The sequence below is a fragment of the Camelina sativa genome, chromosome 3 (assembly GCF_000633955.1).
Source record: "Camelina sativa cultivar DH55 chromosome 3, Cs, whole genome shotgun sequence".
NCBI classification, from domain to species: domain Eukaryota; kingdom Viridiplantae; phylum Streptophyta; class Magnoliopsida; order Brassicales; family Brassicaceae; genus Camelina; species Camelina sativa.
In genome coordinates this window covers 704,691-726,465 of record NC_025687.1, presented here as the reverse complement: position 1 = coordinate 726,465, position 21,775 = coordinate 704,691, and the positions used below count along the sequence as shown (strand labels likewise).

Sequence of the window (21,775 nt, the reverse complement as noted above, 5' to 3'; positions counted from 1 at the left end):
TTGATATTATGAGAGTTATGTAACTCTAAAAACGACTAGATGAACGGATATCCTTAGACTTTTTGGAAACACCAGTCTTTCTAGGGTTTCGACCACGAGACCAATCCGCATGTTCTGGTCCATAGCAATAGTCGAAGAAAAGCTCCTCACCTTCTTCGATAGCCTTCTCCGCGTATATACCGATCCTCTGGTCTCCTCGCACAATCATCAACTGCACACAAAACCATAAACTCTCATGTCATGATAATTTAGTTTGTTCTTGGAATGTTTTGGAGATATATGATTCTATATAAGGACCAATCCGCAACAAGTAAATTTGATACATGATTTAGAGAAACCAACATAAGTATTGGAATGTTAGTATATGTTCAAGATAAAGTACAATGAATTGGTACCTTGGCGTAGCAGTTAGGTTTTGCTGAGTGATTGAGAAATTTAAACTTGTTACCTTTACGGCGAGCATCGATTTCGAGCTGTAAAATGTTACTTTGATGAGAATAAATGTGTAACTCGCGAATAGTAAACATTCAAGGTAAAAAGATCAGAGACTAAAGTTAATTACCTGATCATTCAAGGTAAAGAGGTAGGACGAACCAGTCCGATCTTCTAGTCTCCCACGCTCATTTGCTTCATCATGAGTGATAAGTTCGCCCGTATATTCTCCGAGAAACTCATTCTTTTTAAGTGAGTGCTGACAAATCAAACAAAATCAGACAATTAATGGTCTAAAGTTATAAAACACTAAAAACAAACAAAGAAAAGAGTTATCAGTGCATGCACCAATAACTATTAAACTTTGGTTTTTGGTTATGCGCTTTGCTTACCCGTGTAAATGCACCCCATCCTTGAACATCAGACTTTGCAAGGAGAATCTAGTGAATAAGAAAAGAAAAGACAATTAAATGTTTTTCATATAATTAATCAGTTTAAAATTTCGGTACGTATTTGACGTTGATGGTTTACCTTCTTGTTTCTGCTAAGAAGGAATTGCATGTTCTTGCATTGCATTTGCTCTGATGTCTCATCTCCACAGCTATATTATAAAGTAAAAAGTAAAATTAAGACTTTAGGTTCGACCTTTAAGCATGGAATTTTGTAAAGAAATATCGAAGTGAAAGTGTTACCCAAACGAACAATTCCGACAAAGATCTGGATCACATTCACGACTAGCAGCGAAGCAAGGACATTGTCGGTTTACGCATTGACCGATTGCACAACGACATCCTCCAAAACGATTGTTACAATCCTTCGGGCACCTGAATTAAAAATATTGTATTGAGTTGATCAATCAGAGTTTTCGGAAAATTCAACATCAGATAGACTAGTCCGAATTATTTAAATCTTATGGAGAATTCTAGTTTAACATTATTAGGCCTCAAGAACGTTTTAAACTTTACGAGTAAAAAAAGAATGACATACCCGCAATATTTTTCGCAACAATTTTCATTAGTTAAACAAATGCATTGATCTCCACATGTTGACTCGCAACTGCATGGTGTGTACTGCTTATATAACTTAGCTTCTCCATTGGCTGTTTTTTTCAAAGCAGGTGGACAACGAGCATATTTTCGTTGTCTGACCTTTTTGCGGACAAACCTAGTACTTCTTCGAGATACTTTTTTGTTAACCTGTAATGAAACCATCAATATATATATATATATATATATATATGAAACTTGAATAAAGTGTTTCTAACATCCATGTCATGAGGATTACGACAATATAGTTTATTTTACCTGCTTGTTTTTTTTTGTAGGTCTGTAATGATCTAGTAACATAGTAGATTGATCTTGTTCACTCATGTATTTGTAAACCTCTTGGCACGTTTTAGACCCCCGAAGTAAGTTTAATGCAATAAGACAACTGCGGAAAAGCATGATCATCAAGGGATACATACACGTTATAAGTATATATATACCACGATACATGAAACAGTACCATTTTTAAAATGTTTTTACCTGTTTCTCCCAAAGACTTCAACTCCTTTCAAGTAAAGATCCTTCTCCTCAGGCGTCCACATAGTCATCTCTGTAATATTTGTTGTTACTTCATAAGTATCATTCACTTCAGCATCTTCATTTACTGTGTTGTTATATGAGACCATATTCTTCCCTCTCTCGTTTGATGTAGAATTATCATTATCCACCACATGATCATTAGCTTCTACCTATTATATATGTTAAACCATTAATAAACATCGTTAAGAAATAAAAAAAGTACTAAGATCAGAGAGAGAGATCAGAGAGAGACCATGAGGTAACAATGCTCATAGCATTGTCCATTATCATCTTCATTCTCGGACAAATTAGATATACCTTGTCCCTGACAAGCCAAAGCAATCTAATTGAGTTAATAACAACTTAAGCTTAATTATAAGGCTTATTATGCAACTTAAAGTTTGATTATAAATAAATTCAAGCTTACAGATTTAACCCCAGGCTGATACTTCTCATGCATATGACAATCAAATATCTGTAAAATGAATTAATAAAAATATAATAAAAGTATGTATCAATAATCTTCTCTTTTCTTTTTTCTGTGACAAAAAAAAAAGAAGGAGGAAAGAGTCAAAGTTACCAAGCAACGACGGCAGAAACGCCTATAAGCAGCATCCTGAAAAGTAATAACAATTCCTTTGGAAAGCAAATCAGAAGTCTCTTCAACATTTCCATCATTCTTAAGCTTGAGCTCATTGTATCTCTCCTACATTATTTAGTTTTGAAAAGAGAGCAACCAATAAAAAAATCAGGAAAATTATTTGTCGATGTATATATGAAGATTCGATTTGGTTATTACCAATATATCGGAAACATCCACTTCAAGAAACTTGGCAAGAACACTCAGCACGTCCTGATCATCCAAACCATATTCCTGCCCAATCGTCCTGAAAATTTCTTGAACAGTTTACTAGATATGGACGGACTACACTTGAGTGCATATATGAGTTCATAATCAAGAACAGATGTAATGCAAAAACTAACCATATGAACATGTCTACATCCTCGGAAAATACGAATATTTCTTTCTTGGTTTCTTCCTCATCATCTTCTGCTTCATCATCTTCGTCTTCCTCGCTACTCAATTCTACTGCCTCACCATCCACGTAGTAGAATTGTCTCTTACCAATCACAGAATCATTCTCAGCCATCAGCTGGCTACTGCAGTGTTACGTTAAAGACATGCATGTATTTATACAATATGAGTGATAAAATATAGTATATGATGGATCTTTAGTAGGAAACAAAAACAAACATGCCTATTCGTGAAGACCCATGTTACGGATCGTGGTAGCTGCTCAATAACTGGAAGCTTGACACTGTGTAATGTAATATCTTCATCAAGAACATAACGCTCGTCATCGTTGCAATCATAATTCCAATAGCCACTGAAATGATGAAGTGGTTCTAGCATTCTCGAAAGAAGCAGATTGTTATCTCTTCCTCCATTATTATTCTCTGCTTGGGACCGTTTTGAGGCAAGGTTTTGATGGTGGAAAGCATGAGTATTCACACTCGGTTTGCATATCAGCTCGAATGAATTCTGTTAATCAATTAATAGGTAAGTGATTTTCGAAATTGCAGAAACTTTTGATTTTGAATGGTTGACATCAATCTTGGCTTCTTATGTATACACAGACCCTAACCCCAAAAAAATATGAAGTCCTAGGCAAACCAAAAAAAAAAAATTGGCCCTCTTTGAATGCTTTTTACTGAAAAATAATAATTTGGACTCTTTTCTTTGTACATAAAAATATAAAAATTGTATTACTACCCGTTTGAAAACAAATGTTATTATATTACTTTTTGTCATATTTAGTGGAGTCGAACTCCGGTGGAATTGGTCGCAAAGTTGGTATTGTAACCACTTGACTAAAGACACTTTCTATATTTTTTTTATTATAAGTTTTGGACAGATATGTTAAACTCGACAGAGCTGGAAGTCTTTACCTATTCGTGCAATTTTCTATAAAATATATTTTATTTATTTATTCAAAGATTTTAATATTTTTCTTTTTGTTTTAAAAAAAAAATACATATATGTTCATGATTTATCTGAACATCTCTTTGCAATCGTATAATTATCAGATTAAGTCTCCCATCTCCTTAATTTTCACACAAAAAGAAAAAAAAAAATAGAACAGAGAGTATATATATTGAAGCAACAAGAAGTCACTTACATTGATATGCATAAATCTCTCCTTTTCGATTTGCTCTCTGATCTGATTTATCTCGGTGGCAAATCCTCATCACCACCTTCATGGCTTTCCTAGATTAAATCAACAATATTTTTTTTTTGAAGCAGTATGAAATCACGAAAATTATGTAAAACAAAAAGAAACGAGAAGCAGTATGATTTATACACCCCCACATCAAATATAAATAACAAAGAATTCTGCTGGTTCTCACTTCTCAGAAAATGGATCATGGGAAGAATAACATAAATCTATCACAAAATTAAAATGTTATAGAACTTATCATGATTTCACAACCTATCCAATAACGATCTATTTCGAGTATATAACTCACCTTCTCCATTAACATCCTCGCCTCTTGTTGTTTTCTCGTCTTCTCCGATGTTGTTGCAAAGGATTATGTATATGGAGGTTTTCAATTAAATAAGGAGTCCACAAAACAAATGGAAAGAAAAAAAAAAAGGAAAAACTATAATCTAGAAGAAACGTATGCGTATATGGAACCTCATGCTTTAAAAGGAAGAAAATATGAAAATATGAAAATATTAGGAACATTTTAATTTTGAAACATATACTATATATACCTGTGGATGTTGGCTTGCCTATTAAATAACGTTTTGACATCTCAAGTTTGAATTCAAATACTTTATCTTAAAAAGAAAAAAAAAACTCATAATTATGTGATAAATTGGTTTAATTAAACTACCATTGAAAATTGTTGATACATATATTAAACTGTCGGAACGTCCGGTAAATTAATTACTTATATTGTGTATTCATAGTATGATTTTTGTTGTTGTTTACGCAGAAGAAACAAACTGTAAATCGTTGAAAACATATATGGATATCTATATACGTATATATATATATATATATGTGTGTGTGTGTGTATAATTAAAACGTAAATTTTATGATTTTGATATTTTTACTACTTATAATCAACGTTAATTTAATTTTCCAGTTTTTCTTTTAAATGGACTATAAACGTGTTATACATGTAGAAAAAATACATTTAAATTTATGTCCTATGGTTATTTTTGGATGAAGTGTTTTTTTTCTATTTTACATTCCCTTATTTTTCTGACATGTACATCGCTAGAAAGAAAATTTAAAAAATTAAATGAAAAGTCTCAAAAATATTAATAATTGAGTTTTGAGTTTGATATCTCAAATACCTTACACATTATCATCATTACACATATCATCAACAACAAACAATTTGCAGCCTCTTCTCGACCTGTTGATGGTCAAAATTAACATATTCACAAAAAACAAAAACCCTTTGAAGATCTTAACCAAACCAATTCCAACACAGATGTAATACATCCACCAGTTTACAAAATCGAGACCTCCCAAACGAATCAGAAGGTTTCGTTTAACCTCTGCAACGACCACCAAACTTTCAACCTCATCTCTTAGCCTCCACCACCACATTGTACCAAAAGTCACCGCCACGACGGCTCTCTCCGACCATCTCTCATCCTCCACGTAAACCCCGAAAACAGTGTCGTCAACCACCGGCTTAACCACGACTCTGAACCACATCAGCATCACTTCGTGTAGGCCCAAAAAGAACATAACCCTAACCAAAACCCACCTTTCTTGAGAAGCAAGAGAAAAGCTTGTGTCTGTATTTATAGACATGGTCGTGCTCATGGTTGCTTCTATTCCAAAGGCAACACAAGCTTGGACGATGAAGAGAACGATCCAGCAAATGTATAGATGGGCATGGAGAACAGAGCATTCTGGTTTCCCGGAGAGATTGTGGATTAAAGTGGAGACGATGATAAGAGATAAGATTGTGTATAAGACTCCGACATCGACCTGGTGAAGAAGGCAGAATACGCCGGAGACGGTGACTGGAGCTGAGAAAGATGAGAGAGAGAGACGTGAAAGGAAGAGGAAAGAGAGAGGGACGAGGAGACTAAGAAGGCTAATAGAGATCATTTGAAATGGTCGAAGCAGTGACCAGCTGCTTCTCCGGTTCTTCTGTGTTTCTTCATGTTCCATCTTAATCCGCCAAGAAGTAGAAGAAGAAGAAGAAGAAAAAAATGGGAACAGACTGTTGCTTGAATGAGAAGAAACAGAGGATGTAAGAAAGATGTATATAAAGCTTTAGGAAAGTGTGTTTGGCAGCCACGTCTATGGTCGTCTAACTACAAAAGGTCCTCTTTCCTTATTCCTTTATATTTTAAATCTATGCATATAACTAATTTTCTTTTATTTGTTTATCGATGAACGTAATGGTTACTACAACAAGTTGGTAATAAATTATATCCAAAATAATTCATTTGACCAAAAATGCATTCCGACGGACCCAATATATATCTTAGTGTTCGACCATTAACATGGTGGATAAAGCTCCTCCGATATCTATTATTTAAAAAATTATACCACAAATACGTGTGTATATAATATTATAAGCAGATTAGATGTTACATTAAACATTTCCTGATTTCTTTTTTGAAAGAAAAGGATGATTAAAAAAACCAAGATCTTGAATGACAGGTAATAACTCAATAGAAAAGTTAGTTATAAATCCTAGTGTTAAAGCTTTGACAAACTCAGGATTAAGACTAGTGGAGTTGTAACTTTCAGATTGAAAACGAAAGTCAAAATAAAATTGCATAAGTTGGTACTCATCTTCTAATTCATTACCGATCTAAAAAGCTTTACGGTGCAATGACAACAAAAAAACGGTTGAAAGAGGCGGTAACTTTTTTGTTTTGTTTTTCGCTTCCTAATTTTACCACTAAAAGAGTCAACATCAATAGCCTTATTATGAAGCGACTAGAATGTTGCTGCTTCAAAGCTTGGTGTGACCACCAGATTCAGTAAAATAGGCTAATGATTCGATTTAGAGTGGATAAAATCATGTATCAACTACTGATTTTGATCACTGTCGTTCAATCAAACAGCAGAGCAATAAACTTTACTTTGTTCTTTCATGTATGTATCAACTACTGATTTTGATCCCAGACAAATCTGATTTTCCTTCTAGAATAGAAACATATATCATGGAAAATCTCAGTTCATAAAAACCATAAAAAAAAAAAAAAAGAGCAAGCGCTAAGCTGAACCACTACCTTCAGGCGATTAAGCAGCTGCAAGTGGCTGGAGAGCTTTAAGAGGATTCATGATAACACCATCGATAAGTCCATACTCTTTTGCTTCCTTAGCACTCATGAAGAAATCACGGTCTGTGTCCTGGTTTATCTTCTCCAGGCTTTGACCAGTGTGATACGCGAGATATCCGTTTAGGTTCGCCTTGTGATGCAGCATCTCATTTGCCTGGTTTCAGATCATGTTAACTTGGATGGTTAGATTACAAAATGAATCAAAAGCTAGTCTCTGTAACAACTTAAGACGATGCGACTGGGATGCACTCGTAAAGGCAAGGATGAGTAACCTGAATGTCAATGTCGGTTTGGCCACCTTGAGCTCCACCAAGCGGCTGATGGATCATTATCCTTGAGTTTGGTAGACTGTATCTTTTCCCTGCAGTTTTAACGAATGAAGTTAAGCTCACAACGAGACATTGAAGACTTACCTAAAAGACTGTAGTACTGTACTATGAACAAAAGGATTAAGAGACTACCTTTGGTTCCAGCACTCAGCAGAAAAGCTCCCATACTGTTCATAAAAAACCAACACAGATGAAAGGAGGGCATTACAATCCATACAACTCCACATTTACCAAGGACCATAAGAAAACCAAGAGATAATGAGAACTAATGGATGGTGAAAGTTTCACCTCGCAGCTAGACCGACACAAACAGTGGAGACATCAGGCCGGATATGCCTCATAGTATCGAAGATAGCCATTCCTGAGGAAAGTGAGAACAATGAAAACCGGAAAAAGAGATGGAAACACTTAAAAGAGATCACAGGGAAAAAAGTAAGCTGATAAAAGTTGTAATTACCAGCTGTAACTGATCCACCAGGAGAATTAACATACATGACAATATCCTGTTGAACAATAAGCACTATCAGAATCCTAAAGCAAAAACATCTGAATAAAGTAACAAGACATGAAATTGAATTCTACTACAATATCGAACCTTAGTAGGATCGACAGCATCAAGGTACAGAAGCTGAGCTACAATAATGTTTGCCATATCATCATCCACAGCACCACCACAGCGAATAATCCTCTAAACGATCAAAACAAAAGAAACCATTCATTGACAAGAAAGCTAAGCTGGAAACTTTTTAATCACAAATCAAAAGGAGAGTTTTATCAGTTTTACATATTGGAAGAGCTGACTAATGATACTCTGGAAACGCTCTTGCACCATAGGAGGTGGTCCTTGTCCTTGAGCATACACAGGAAAATACGGTGACGAAGGAACTTGTAAGTCATCTCTGCAAAGCAAACATAGTTCCATCAAAAAGAGAGTTTCAAAACCACAGTTTAAAGAACATCGTCAAACTCAAAATTTCACCTCATGGACCAAACTCCTTGAGGAGAGGAAGTCTCCGGTGTCCAGAGATTGCCGGAATATACAGCTTTCGGAGTTGAGTTCTTCCTATCGCTAACTAACTTCTTCGTCTTCCTGCAAACAAAAACTCGTTCAGTTCCCTTAAAAATTAACCTAAAGAAGATTCCGAGAGAAAAGTGAGAGAAACCTTGAACGAAGGGGCTCGAAAGGGAGAGAGAGCTTGGGAGAATCGAAAGAGGAGCCATTGGGACTAGCGGAGACGAATCCAGCTGTAAATCTGAGAGACGAAGCCGATGTAGAGACGCAAGCATGAGCCATTTCTTTTTTTGTTGCCGATTTGGGGGATTGATTTTGAAACCCTAGCTCCGTTCACCTGCGAGGAATCTCCCGGCTCTTTCTTATCCTTTCTGCAAAATTTGGGGATTTCTTTTTTGCTTCTTCGAAGTGTGACTAAACTGACTAAATTGGTGATGATGATGATATCTGAGGAGGTGTTATCGGGTCGGGTTAATTCAGGATGGGGCGGGTCAATTTTAGGTCCGATAATATTACACGCTAACGCCTTTCTGTACTTACAAAACGCGATTGTTACGTTTTTGTTTGCAAAACAAGATTATATATTTATGGGCTTTGTGGAGACCATTACTGGCCCATAAGGCTTCCTAATTGTTTTTTGGAGACCATTACTGGCCCATAAGGCTTCCTAATTGTTTTTAGTTTAGACGGTTTTTCGAGTCTACTGATTGGCCAATAAAATCCTGAGCTAGAATTATTTGGACTCCACCATATTGAAAAATGAAAACTGAATCGTCTAATGTAATCTTCTGTGTTACAAATTTATTAACTTGTCTATCTGAAATATATTTTTACTAACAAGATGATAAGATGGTGGATCATAAGATTTCAGACTTCGTAGTATACTTAAATTTTGTGATATGTTGGATGAAAATAATCAAGTGCATTCAAAAAAATGGTTAATTAGTAATCTGATTCAAAACTATACACCTCTGAATCACACTGGTGACTTGAAAAATAACATTGTCATAGACTCATAGTTAAAACTCATTATTATACACATTTCTTTTTCCCTCAAACTTAAGACTTCACATTTGGATTATGCTTCAATTTTGGAAAATATTATTCTGTATCTGAAGCATTGTATATTGTTTTTTTGTATCTTTGATATTTATACTTAAAAGAGTTACATGTAGATCATCTGAGAAATAGCCAAGACATTGCTACAAAGCTTCTTAAGAAAGGCATCAACTTTAGCCAACGGCGACTCAAGCTCCGGCGAGTCAGTGAAAGCGTCCGAGCAAGTTACCACATCAGCGATCGCAGCACTCACCACACTCTCTAGCCGTCCAAAGTCTCCATCATCGACGGCTACGGTAGCATCTTTAAGATCTTCGAGGAGCGACTCGTAGTTGTCGACACACAAGTCCAAGACATCCGCCACGTCACGCGGCGTTGACTGGTCAGTGATGAGACGCTTGGCTAAGTAGAGCGTGGTGTTAGCTTTCTCGTAGAGCGCACTCATCTCCATCCGAAGGACGTCGATGGGTTTTGGCTCGAATTTGCGGAAGTCACGTAGGAGTGGGAGGATTGAGACGACGCATATTCGGCGGCGTAGTCGGTGCCGGAGCAGATGGAGTCAATGAAGGGTGGCATGTGGAGGGAGGAGATGTTGAGGTTAGAGAGATCCGGGATTTTTTTTAAGGCGTTTTTTAGGTCCGTTAGGTCTAAAATGCTCCAATGCGTCGTGAAAGCAGAGTAATCGGTCTCAGTGGTTTCGTCTACGCCGCCGTCCTTGCTGGTGACTACGGCAGGAGAAGGAGCGGCGGAGGGGACAACGGAGGAGACTATACGAGCGGATGAGGAAGGAAATGAGAGGAGAGAAAACAGAGCAAGAGAGAAACAGAGCAATGGTGATGACTTCTTCATCGTCTATTATTAAGAATGAAGATTTTAGATATTATTTTTTTTGTTTATAAACACTAATTTTAGAGTAATTTTTGTAATTTAATTTGTAGAAAAATTTCAGTTTTTATTGTAACACCGAACTAGTTCATGGATGGTTTGCGTTCCCAGTTAATGTTGTTACTTGTTAAAATATTTCATCATTATGGATGGTAATTAAAATAACTATATATAGATCATTCATATTTTATCAGAGATGGTTCATTGAGTTAAAAGTATGATTATTTTGGAATCTTGCTATATTAGTTTCGACTTCTTCATTCAAGTATGATTATTTTGGAATCTTATTTTATATATGGCCGCTAAAAAACAGAGAATACAAGAGCTTATTTTTTATTCTGCTTACGACGATCGATTATATTATCCAATATCAATCCATATCTCCAAGTCCGGATGTGATTAGCTAATAACCACTATCTTCTTTCGCACGTGACAAATCTTTTTAGGGTTTATCCATGATAACAACTTTCCTATAATTTCCAAGTTTGGATGTGATTAGCCACTATCTTCTTCGCGTCACCAATCTTTTAGCCTTTTTAGAGTTATGGATGCATTCATGCATACTAACTTTCCTATGATATTGGAATATCAAAATCCTTTGATTGGAAAAGGAAGAAATAATATCAATTAAAACTAAGAAAAATAATTTATCAAAACAAAATAAAATAAAAGAAATTATAAGGGTGGAAATGACATTGCTATATATGTATATATATATATATATATATATATATATATATATACTAGATAAAGTTACAAGGGTTTCAAAACTTCGATTGTATTGTGGATTCCTTAGAGGTGACGACAACTACGATCAAAGTTAGGTTTCTTGGAGATCGATTTACTATGGCAGATCCCAGGGACCTCAAGTTCTTTCCATCAGACATGACGTTGGCGGACCATTATCTACGCAGGAGAATAAGTACAGACAAGGAAGGTTTTATAAAAGACATCAAACTTAACGAAGACCATCCATGGCTTCTTCCGCACGTCAACAACAATCTGTTCAGTGAGAAGGAGTTTTTCTACAATGTGAAGAGGACACTCAAAGCTGGTAGAACACCTAATCGTAAGGTGCTGGGGCAAGGAGGCATCAACATAGGGACTTGGAAGAGCAACGGCAGCAAGGAGGAGATCGTTGACCTTAACAAGGTTGTGATCGGACACAAAACAGAACTCTCGTACTACAAACATGGAGACCTCACCGCCACCGGTTGGTGTATGACAGAGTATTGGCTAGCGAGTAAGAAGAATGAGTTTCAAGAAACTGTCTTGTGTTATATCCGTGGGAAGAAGAAGCAAGTCAAAAACGTGTCCTCGTACGCGAGTAGTGATAGGGCTTTCGCACCTCGTGAAGACATGATTACTATGGTAGATCCTAGCCATCTCAAGTTCTTTCCAACGGACTTGAAGCTGGTGGAGCATTATCTATGCAACAGATTAATCACGGGCAAAGACGGCTTCATTACAGATATAAAACTTTACGAAGACGAGCCATGGCGTCTTCCGCACGTCAAAAACGATCAGTTTATTGAGAGGGGCTGGTTCTACTTTGTTGAGAGAACATGCGAATCTGGTAACAAAATTATACGTACGGTATCCGGACGAGGAGGCAGCGGAGGCGGGACTTGGAATAAGTCAGGCCTGAAGACGGCTATCTTGGACGCTAACGATGTTGTGATCGGATATAAACAGGAATACTCGTACTACAAACATGTAAGAGGACAGCCAAAGACAAAGGGAGAGGCCACCGGTTGGTGTATGACGGAGTATTGGCTAGGGAGTGATGAGAACGCTGCTGAAGTTGTCTTGTGTAATATCCGTGTGAAGAAAGACGTGGATGACCAATATCAGTTACAGACTACTGAGACCAACAACAACATCGTTGAACAGCCACCACTAGACAACAATACGGTCTCAAACGCTCTTGTCACCGGAGATGGAGGAGAGGGGTATGATTCGGAGACTGGACAACAAAACATGGATGCTGATGATTACAAATTCATGTTTGACACTGAGCTCCTTGACTTCGTTGATCAACAACAACCACTGATGCTCTCTCAAGACTCAATCCCTCCTCTTGGAGGTAAAGATTTAAGATCCACAAAGGACCAAATGGAGGAATATGCGAAAGAGCTCGAAATTATACTGGATAAAGACGAAGATGATGATGATAATGATATGGTTAAACAACAACAACAACATCCACATATCCCTCTTCCTCTGGAAAGCGTCACTCAACAACGAGAACAAGAGAGGATGATTGATAGAACTTTTGGTTTCATTGATCAACAACAACCACTGATGCTTCCTAACTCAATCCCTTCTCTTGGAGGTCAAGATTTAAGATCTACAATGGATCAACACATGGAAGAATATGCGAAAGAGCTGGAAAATATACTGGATAAAGGCGAAGATGATGAGGATGATAGGGTCACACAACAACATCAACATCCACATATACCTCTTCCTATTCAAGTTCAAGATTCAGGGAACTCGCTGGTAATCACGGAAGATGAATGTGTTGGCCGCCAAGATATCTTAAACCTGGATCAACACATGGAGGACTATGCGGAAGAGCTGGAAAATCTATTGGATAAAGACGAAGAAGAAGATGGTGTTGAACCTGCCAGTCAACAACAACACCCACAGATTCCTCTCCCTCCTCAAGCTCGAGATTCAGGGAACCCGCTGGTAATCATGGAAGATGAATGTGTTGACCAAGATATAATATATAACCTGGAAAGCGTCACTCAACAACAAGAACAAGAGAAGATGGTTGATACTTTAGGTGAGATGGATTGGGCAAGATTTGAGATGGGCAACCTCTACTTTCAAGATTCATATTTAGCAGGATTTCAAGAGATGTCTCCATGGGACAACATGCTGACCAACACCAATCCTTTTGGGCTACTATTCAATACTCATGGATACGAGATGAAAGATGTCACGAATGGAGTCAATCAAAAATCGTTGGGTTGTGTTGCAAATTGTGCAATGCAAGAGCAGAGGAGAAAAAGAAGAAAGCAATGGTGAGTGTTCATTAATCATCGTAGGTTTTTTTATATTAAAAGCGTGGTGTTGGTGACGATGAGCTTTAGTGTATTTTTTGGGATAGTTGGTCTCCACATTGGAGGTCTTTTTAACTCGTTAAATTTATTGTGTTAGTTTGCATACGTATTTACAAATGAGAGATGATCGACTAACGAAGAAAAAAAGAATGAGAGAGTAAATTTATCCGAAGACTAGGGTCTTAATTACAATAAGTGAGTGAACGTTACACAAAGAGAAGTTTTTTCCTGTTACAAAGTCAAATACGTCGTTCAACAGCATCCTAGTCGGTTGAAGAAAATACACTAATCTCGTCAAAGTCAGAATCAATTCATTATAAATGCAAACTTTAGAACGAAAAAAGAAAATAAAAATAACAACAACAAAAATAACTAAGTACACATAACCTAGTTTTGGCTCATAAACCAAACATATACATCTCAATTAGAAGTAGTCATGTGAAGCTGCACTAGCGAAGCATAAACCCCACCGTCGATTTTGATCAACGTCTCGTGCGTACCTTTCTCAGCGATCACACCGTTCTTAACGACGGCGATAACGTCAGCGTTTTTAATTGTCGATAACCGGTGAGCCACCACGACCGTGGTTCGGTTCACCATCACTCGGTCTAGCGCATCTTGAACCACTCGCTCTGATTCGGCATCAAGAGCGCTCGTTGCTTCGTCCAAAAGCATTATCTTCGGCTCTTTCACGATGGCGCGTGCTATAGCCACGCGCTGCTTCTGTCCTCCTGATAACTGAATCCCTCTCTCTCCCACCACTGTGTCGTAACCCTAAACAATTGTATAGCTTGTTGTTATTAGTAAATTTCCAAAAAAGCAGAGTTCTTATATATGTTATGTTTTTACTTCCCTTACCTGTTGTATGCTAGAGATGAATTTGTGTGCATTGGCGAGTTCTGCAGCAGCTATGATTTCAGACTCGGTTGCAGCGTCTTCGCTTCCTTTGCCATAAGCAATGTTGGCTTTAATCGTGTCGTTGAACAAGACAGGTTCTTGTCCCACAAGTCCCATTTGTTGTCTCAACCATTTCAGTTGCAGCTTCTTGAGCTCAACTCCGTCTAAGGTTATATGACCGGAATCTGGATCGTAAAATCTTTGCAAGAGCGAGATCACCGTAGATTTCCCCGATCCGCTTTCTCCTACCAAAGCAACCGTCTGAAAAAAAAACGCAAAGAGACAGCGGATGAGTTTGAACCTTATAAATTCCTAAGAGATAGTTAGGGTTTTGTCCAAAAAATTTGTTTTACCTTTCCTGCACGAATGGTTAAGCAAAGATCGCTAAAGATTTGAATGTCTGGTCTTGCTGGATACGTGAAGCTTAAGTGACTAAGCTCAATATCTCCCTTAATATTCTCCAACACTGTCCCTGACTCATCGCTCGAGTCAATATTTGATTTCCTATCGATGATTGCAAAGATCGAAGCAGCTGCAACCTTGGCTTTGCTAGAATCTGGAGCGAGAGAACTCGACTGAGAGATCCCAACAGCTGCCATAGATAACCCAAAGAACACCTACAAGGTCCAGATCAAGATACAATCCATTCTTCTTCGTTACTAGATCACAAAGATTTTCAATAAAAAAACATAATGATTAGGAAAATACATTACCTGGAAAACATCATTGAAAGTAGTCTTGCCGTCTTCAACCAGTCTTGCCCCCGCGTAGAAGCTTGTGGCGTAGACACAAAACAGAAGGAAGAAGGAAAATCCAGTCCCTAATCCGCTGATGAAACCTTGTTTTATTCCGTCTTTGATTGGACCTTCGCATTGCTTCTTATGCATCTGCATCACTTTCTCCTCCGCGCAGAAGGACGCAACTGTTCTTATACTCCCCACCGCATCATTCGCTAGCTGACTGGCCTCCTCGTACTGTGACTGCAAAGTTATTCAAAACCAGAGTAAGTTTCTTGATCCACATGAAAAAAAACAGAGGACTTTTAGAAAACCGAAATCAACCAAACAGAGGATTTTTACAAACATACCTTTGCGTCCGCGCTAAATCCTTTCATGAACTTAACTTGAACGAAACCATTTATACCAATAAGAGGAAGCATCACCAAGATAATAAGTGCCAATTCCCAACATGCAGTGAACGCAATAATCAATCCAGCTGCAGCTGATGCAGCGTTTTGAACCGCTAGAGCCAATGCATCTCCAACTAGAGCCCTAATTAAAGCTGCATCAGCTGATAGTCTTGCCCCCAGCTTACCACTTGAGTTCTGTGGTTCATCGAACCAGCTAACTTCCATGTGAACCGCTCTCTCTAAACACATTGATCGAATTCTCCGAATCAGTTTTCCTCCAGCTACTGCAAACAGATACATTTGAGTCGGTGAGACGATCAACGAAGTTACTCCAAGAGCTACAAAAGCGATCGCCCAGAATCTTGAATCTTTCTTTAATTCGTCAGCTGGTTTGAAGAACGCTTCGATGACTTTTGAAATTAGAATCCCGAAAAGCGGGAAAATCGTGCCATTAATTGCTGCTGCTACGGTTCCTAGAAGGAGAACCGGGATCTCAGGTTTGTTTAGAGCTGCTATTCTGGTGAGTGATACTTTTGGGAGTGGTTCTTGGCCAACTCGTTGGCTACTGCTACCAAGGTTATTTCCAACAGACAAGGTTTCACTTCTAATAACAGATTCCTCTACCGAAGATATGTCTGATGGTTTTGCATCTTGACCCTTGTTTATCTCTTGTAACCGAATGAGGTGAGAGTAAGCTCCTTCGGCATCTTTTAACAACTCAGAATGCGAACCCTTTTCCACCATTTTGCCACGGTGAATCACCGCAATCATATCCGCATTTCTCACCGTGCTTAACCTATGTGCGACAATTACCGTAGTCCGGTTAACCATAACTCTATCTAAAGCCTCTTGAACCACTCTTTCGGATTCTGCATCGAGCGCGCTTGTTGCTTCATCCAGAAGCAAAATCCGCGGATCTTTGAGAATAGCTCTCGCAATCGCTATCCTCTGTTTCTGCCCTCCCGAGAGCTGCGTCCCGTGCTCTCCTACCATTGTATCCAACCCCTGAGGTAACTTATCTATAAACTTTGCCGCATTGGCTAGCTCGGTTGCTGCTTTAATCTCTTGAAGCGTAGCATTGTCTTTCCCGTAGGCGATATTCTCCATGATGCTTGATGAAAACAGAACCGGTTCTTGGCTAACCAATCCGATTTTGCTTCTGATCCATTTCAGCTTAAACTCCTTAAGATTAACTCCATCGATGAGTACTTCGCCGGCTTTCGGATCATAAAACCTCTCAATCAAACTAATCACCGTAGATTTGCCACTTCCACTTTCTCCTACTAACGCTGCTGTTGCACCGCTCGGGATAAACAGAGAGAATCCATGGAATATATCCTCGTCAGGCCTCGCCGGGTAATTGAAATGCACATCTTTAAGTTCAATGTCTCCTCGGATATCTCCAAGAACCTTTCCATTCACGTCGTAAGCATCAATCAAAGGCTTTCTTTTGATCGTCTCAAACATCTTATATGCTGCAGCTTGACCCGCGGCAAATGCGGTTACACATGGAGATGTTTGCCCAAGCGACCTAAACAAGACAAAAACAGAACCTGACCGTTAGTAACCTCACATACATAAGTGAAAAGACATTATATATATAGAAATGATTGTCTAGACAGCTTACCTTGAACCCACAACCACAATGATGATCACGTTGATCACATCGCCACCGGTATACCCTTTTTCGAGTATCATCTTCCCACCAAACCAAATAGCCAAAGCATAGGTGCTGAAATACACAAAGAACATTATTCCAAATCCTAAGCCGGTTGAGAAACCTTGTTGAACGCTTGACTTATACGCCGATGTTATAAACTTCTTGTAACTGTTAATAGCTTGTTTCTCTCCCGTAAAAGAAGCAACCTTTAAACCAACACAAAACAAAAACAAAAAAGTTAAGCAACAAATCTCAGTAAATGATAGTTTTGTATCCTAGAAAGTTGAGTTTTACCGTTCGGATAGACCCTATTGTCTGTTCAACAACAGTTGCTGCTTTTGCATAAGCGGCTTGTGCCCGAGAAGAAGTTCGAGTGACTATAAGTGCCATGGCTGCACCAGCCATTACATTAATTGGAATTGAAGTTAACATAATCAATGTTAGTAACCATCCTTTGAGGAAAGCTAAAACAAATCCGCCCACGAAAGTAGAGATCAGCTGAATAAACTTTCCAACCTGCAAGATTCAAGAACAGTAACACACTTTTCAATGAATCTACTCATTACAGCCTGAAACCACAATATCCAAGTTTCTCTAGTAGTTGTATATTAATCACCTTCTCACCCATGGCATCTTGTATAAGAACAGTATCTCCAGACATTCTACCAATAACCTCTCCTGTGTTTGTTTCCACATCGAAAAATCCAATGTCTTGTCTTAAAATTGTTTTCAGATATGTACTTCTTATCCTCGCCGCTTGTCTCTCTCCAGTTATCATCCAACAAGCCACCTCTACAATAAGAAAGAACACCAAATAATCACCTCCCTAATTCACTAATCCTTATGTAAAACTGCAAAGCAAAGGAGAACTTACGAAGAAACGCAGCTCCTAGTGTTCCAAGTGCAAGGTAGACGAATTTAAGACAAACCTATAAAAAGAAACATAATCAGTAAAATGTGATCCAAGGAATACTTTAAAGTAAAGTTAAACATGGCCATTACTAACCTTTGAGACAACATCGACAATGTATTTTTTATTCTGATTCTGTCCAAAGGAATCAATGAGATCACCAAACAACAATGAAATGAGAGGTAAAGAAACACCATTCCCAATAGCTCCGAGTGAGCCACAGATCATCAAGAAGACATCCAACGAATCTGCAAACGCAAATAGCTTGTAGAAAGGAACTGTCTTGGTCTTCTCATCGTTTTTTACTTTCTTAGTAGTCTCTTCTTCTTCTTTTTCTCCTTTAGGACTTTTCGAAGTTGAAGGTTCACGTGAAACAGAGTCCATTTGCCGGCGCTGACAAGAATCAGATAGTTTTTGAGAAATCTGATGATACCCAGATCGAGATCAACGGGTATATAATTAAAAAGATCTATAAAGTTACGAACTTTCTTCTTCTTCTTTAATTTTTTTTTTCTTCTTAAACCCAAAAGAAAGAAAAATTTGAAAAATTTCAGGAAACATTTCAATTGAATCCTACTAATAGAGAAATCTTAAGAGTTTGCTAATGTAAATCCAAAAGAAACAATCAACTTGGGAACAAAGATTCGTCCTTCTTTAAAATTCCAACCTAAAGAGTTCCCAGAAATTAGTAGAACCAATGAAACAGAGTCTGTTAAGTAAGGGGAAAAAAAGAAAGTCACATGCTTTGGGCTCAACCCGCAAAACCCAAATCAGAGATTAAAAAAGAGAAATAAGTTGAAAGAGAACAGACCTGAGAGGTGCGGTGAGAAGCAAAGATAAATTGCTTGAGAAGCAAGGAGAGTGGCTGTGATTAATGGAGGAGAGTGGTATTTGTGCGGATAGAGAGACGGGTATAAAGACGTTTAGTACGCACATGGTTCCAATATGTCTCCATCCAACACGTTTGTGTTTAAAAAACAGTTCATACTCCAAAAAAAAAAAAGAACTTGTGAACCATCTGCCTACAAAATCAAGATGCTATGTGTGCGGTTTATAATAAACGATGGATAATAATTGAGATTCTTTTTTCTGTGTGGTAGAGAGCATCTCCAATGGTTGGATCCATTTTTTGGGATCCAACAATATTTATAACTGAAAAAATGCAAAGTTAAAAAGTTAGAAACTGGAGAAAGTTTATTAGTTTTGACATAGTCCAATGGGAGGGGTCTAAAGTAGGAGGATCTAAAAAAATTCAAATTTTAAAAAACTTGTGTAAACATAAAAGTGAGAATGCTTAACACACAAGGCGAAATTTGTAGTCCCTTGCAACTTCAGCTGATAATTTGTAGTCCCTTGCAACTTCAAATCCCTGTCACAAAACATTTCTATCAGAACTTTTTAGCAAGTGAGAAGAGATTGTTTCAAATCTGCTTATATATATATATATATATATATGTATTTTAGCACAGACCAGAAATGCTTCATTGCTAAAAGATTCGCCCTTTAACATACACATCCACATCCAATCTGCAGAAGTGAATTTGTTTCTTCATCAAGCATATAATCAAACCGGTGTAAACCCAAACGAATAAAGATCCAGAACCGAAGAATCATAGATTAACATTCAACCAGAGATAAAAATGTAAAGACCTCTTTCTTGTTTCTCTCACAGAAAACATGAATAAATTGAAGGTCAATACTTGTTTAGATGATATATAACACAAAGCTGATAGATCCCGAGACAATCAAACTGTTGTACATATAGCATCAGCAAGGAATGTAAACACACACATCAATGAACAATCAATCAAGCTGTTGAGATTTGATCTCAGAGGTTTCTTAAAAATAGCAATCAGAGACTTACTCCCAAGGGACATCACTCCTTCGAAGTGAACGTGTTGGGGCTGAAGTTGAGTATTATATATACATAGAAACAGATGATGATCGACCTAACACTTTGATTCCAAGAGTAAAAGCTCCCAATTAGACTATATTTTGCAGAGTTTATGAGACCATTATATATCATCACAGATACAGAGAAACGCAAGTACCTTGACTAGTTGAAGCAATGGCACAACAAAATCTTCGATAAATGCTCAGTTCTTGCGGAAGAAAATTTCTGGATTCGAATCAAAAATCGGAATTTTTGCATCAGAGAACTTTCCTCAATTCACAAACGTTGATTTCAGGAAGATGGTGACATGTTTATCAATCTAAGTTCACCTCGAAAAATCCTCCGAATCAAAATGATATACTCATAAATCATAATCAAGCCCTAAAAAACAATCAAACAAAATCCAAATTTCAGAATCAAATAAAATTGACTAGAAAGCGATAGTAAAATCATAGACGAGAGTCACGAGACCTTTCAAAGCGAGGGGGATACGGACGCGATGAGCACACGAGCTTCTCCAGTAAGATTAGAGCTTTCAGCTTCTCTGCGCCGGAATTCGCCTGATCAAATCGGAAAAGCCAAAAAAGTTTTTTTTTTTTTTTTTTTTTTGTCATACACTTATCCCAACCAACAACAAATTGACACGTATAGTCACTTGCGGGGATCTAATAAAAGCTTCAAAATTAAACCCGGTTCCATTGTTTTTTCTCTATTGATTTAGTTTTTAGATACTTATTTGTTGGACATTTGAGTTAACCACCCCACTGAAGATGGTCTATAGTTTAGATTTTAATTTTAATTTTGACATATCAAATTTATCAACTACAAATATTACATATAAATAAAATTATGTAATTAAATACAGTACACATTTTATAATTATGTGCTAACTAGTTTTGTTGTATTTATTAATATTTTTTATTATTATATTATTACACTAAAATTTTTAATTATAAAATATAATATTAATATTAGTACTGCAAAGAAATATATGTTGAAGAATAAGGTAAAATAATAGTTTACTAAATTGAGGAAAAGAGACTAATCTCGTCAAAGTCGAAATTCATTCATTATAAATACAAAAATTTGGAAAGAAAAAGAAAATAAAAATAAATAGTGACAGCTTCATAAACTTGTATACAACAACAACAACAACAGAAAAAAAATACTACATGTTACGGGAAAACAAAACAAAAATAAATACAAAACCTTCAAATACATAAACATAGCCTAGTTTCGACTGCAGCCAAAACTCTGAAATTATTAGCTCTCATAAACCAAAAAATATATATATATATATATATATATATATTAAAACGTATATATCTCAATTAGAAGCAGTCATGTGAAGCTGAACTAGCGAAGCGTAAATCCCACCGTCGATTTTGATCAACGTCTCGTGAGTACCTTTCTCAGCGATCACACCGTTCTTAACGACGGCGATGACGTCAGCGTTTTTAATTGTCGATAACCGGTGAGCCACCACGACCGTGGTTCGGTTCACCATCACTCGGTCTAGCGCATCTTGAACCACTCGCTCTGATTCCGCATCAAGAGCGCTCGTTGCTTCGTCCAAAAGCAATATCTTTGGCTCTTTCAC

The 21,775-nt window shown here is 37.4% G+C and overlaps 5 protein-coding genes, 1 long non-coding RNA gene and 1 pseudogene across 12 annotated transcripts in view; 1 reads left to right on the top strand and 6 right to left on the bottom strand.

Moving 5' to 3' along the window:
* Positions 26-4,535, bottom strand: LOC104778528 (histone-lysine N-methyltransferase MEDEA-like). The gene is given in 19 exon segments (XM_010502983.2): positions 26-211; positions 396-473; positions 563-691; positions 825-872; positions 964-1,033; positions 1,125-1,256; positions 1,420-1,628; positions 1,737-1,863; positions 1,959-2,026; positions 2,084-2,167; positions 2,251-2,322; positions 2,425-2,472; positions 2,578-2,703; positions 2,797-2,884; positions 2,982-3,158; positions 3,257-3,540; positions 4,178-4,230; positions 4,233-4,266; positions 4,527-4,535. Coding segments are annotated over 19 exon segments (2,022 nt in total).
* Positions 5,314-6,507, bottom strand: LOC104759900. The gene has a single exon (XM_010482777.2). The coding sequence runs from the start codon at positions 6,200-6,202 to the stop codon at positions 5,369-5,371; it is 834 nt and encodes a 277-aa protein (XP_010481079.1). The 5' UTR covers positions 6,203-6,507; the 3' UTR covers positions 5,314-5,368.
* LOC104759892 (ATP-dependent Clp protease proteolytic subunit 5, chloroplastic-like) lies at positions 7,098-9,092 on the bottom strand. The gene is made up of 9 exons (XM_010482772.2): positions 8,822-9,092; positions 8,638-8,748; positions 8,443-8,557; positions 8,254-8,346; positions 8,116-8,161; positions 7,947-8,019; positions 7,791-7,825; positions 7,602-7,690; positions 7,098-7,483 (listed from the first exon to the last, which is right to left on the bottom strand). Exons 1-9 carry the CDS (start codon positions 8,950-8,952, stop codon positions 7,289-7,291), a joined length of 888 nt encoding a protein of 295 aa, XP_010481074.1. The 5' UTR covers positions 8,953-9,092; the 3' UTR covers positions 7,098-7,288.
* LOC104759885 lies at positions 9,836-10,578 on the bottom strand (annotated as a pseudogene).
* On the bottom strand, positions 14,106-20,820 carry LOC104759830 (ABC transporter B family member 11-like). Of its 7 annotated transcripts, none has more exons than XM_010482722.2 (17): positions 20,647-20,820; positions 20,505-20,556; positions 20,333-20,400; positions 20,146-20,236; positions 19,753-19,808; positions 19,581-19,650; positions 19,093-19,433; positions 18,378-18,674; positions 18,246-18,300; positions 17,988-18,163; positions 17,666-17,887; positions 17,339-17,577; positions 15,670-17,242; positions 15,296-15,562; positions 14,936-15,199; positions 14,544-14,843; positions 14,106-14,459 (listed from the first exon to the last, which is right to left on the bottom strand). In XM_010482722.2, exons 8-17 carry the CDS (start codon positions 18,663-18,665, stop codon positions 14,106-14,108), a joined length of 3,738 nt encoding a protein of 1,245 aa, XP_010481024.1. In that variant the 5' UTR covers positions 18,666-18,674; positions 19,093-19,433; positions 19,581-19,650; positions 19,753-19,808; positions 20,146-20,236; positions 20,333-20,400; positions 20,505-20,556; positions 20,647-20,820. The 7 variants fall into 7 exon arrangements, with proteins under 7 accessions (XP_010481024.1, XP_010481017.1, XP_010481013.1 ...); XM_010482715.2 differs by having other exon boundaries at positions 19,585-19,650; XM_010482711.2 differs by having other exon boundaries at positions 19,093-19,650.
* LOC104759869 overlaps positions 16,172-21,775 on the top strand; it is an 8,036-nt gene continuing 2,432 nt past the window's right edge. The window contains exon 1 of the long non-coding RNA XR_762827.1: positions 16,172-16,208. This is a non-coding gene — a long non-coding RNA (uncharacterized LOC104759869). The remainder of the gene's footprint in view (positions 16,209-21,775) is intronic.
* Positions 21,329-21,775, bottom strand: part of LOC104759874 (ABC transporter B family member 11-like) — a 6,177-nt gene continuing 5,730 nt past the window's right edge. The window contains exon 11 of the mRNA XM_019242755.1: positions 21,329-21,775. Within this exon, the coding sequence (XP_019098300.1) occupies positions 21,503-21,775 (273 nt within the window). The 3' untranslated portion in view covers positions 21,329-21,502.

Coding starts and splice junctions, on each gene's coding strand:
- LOC104759900 (XM_010482777.2), bottom strand. CDS start 6,202: ATGGAACATGAAGAAACACAGAAGAACCGGAGAAGCAGCTGGTCACTG.
- LOC104759892 (XM_010482772.2), bottom strand. CDS start 8,952: ATGGCTCATGCTTGCGTCTCTACATCGGCTTCGTCTCTCAGATTTACA. Junction 8,020..8,115: donor TGGTGGATCAGTTACAGCTG/GTAATTACAACT, acceptor CACTTTCCTCAG/GAATGGCTATCTTCGATACT. Junction 7,484..7,601: donor AAACCGACATTGACATTCAG/GTTACTCATCCT, acceptor ATCTGAAACCAG/GCAAATGAGATGCTGCATCA.
- LOC104759830 (XM_010482711.2), bottom strand. CDS start 18,665: ATGGACTCTGTTTCACGTGAACCTTCAACTTCGAAAAGTCCTAAAGGA. Junction 17,243..17,338: donor ATTGTGGTTGTGGGTTCAAG/GTAAGCTGTCTA, acceptor TGTCTTGTTTAG/GTCGCTTGGGCAAACATCTC. Junction 14,844..14,935: donor TAACCATTCGTGCAGGAAAG/GTAAAACAAATT, acceptor TTTTTTTTTCAG/ACGGTTGCTTTGGTAGGAGA.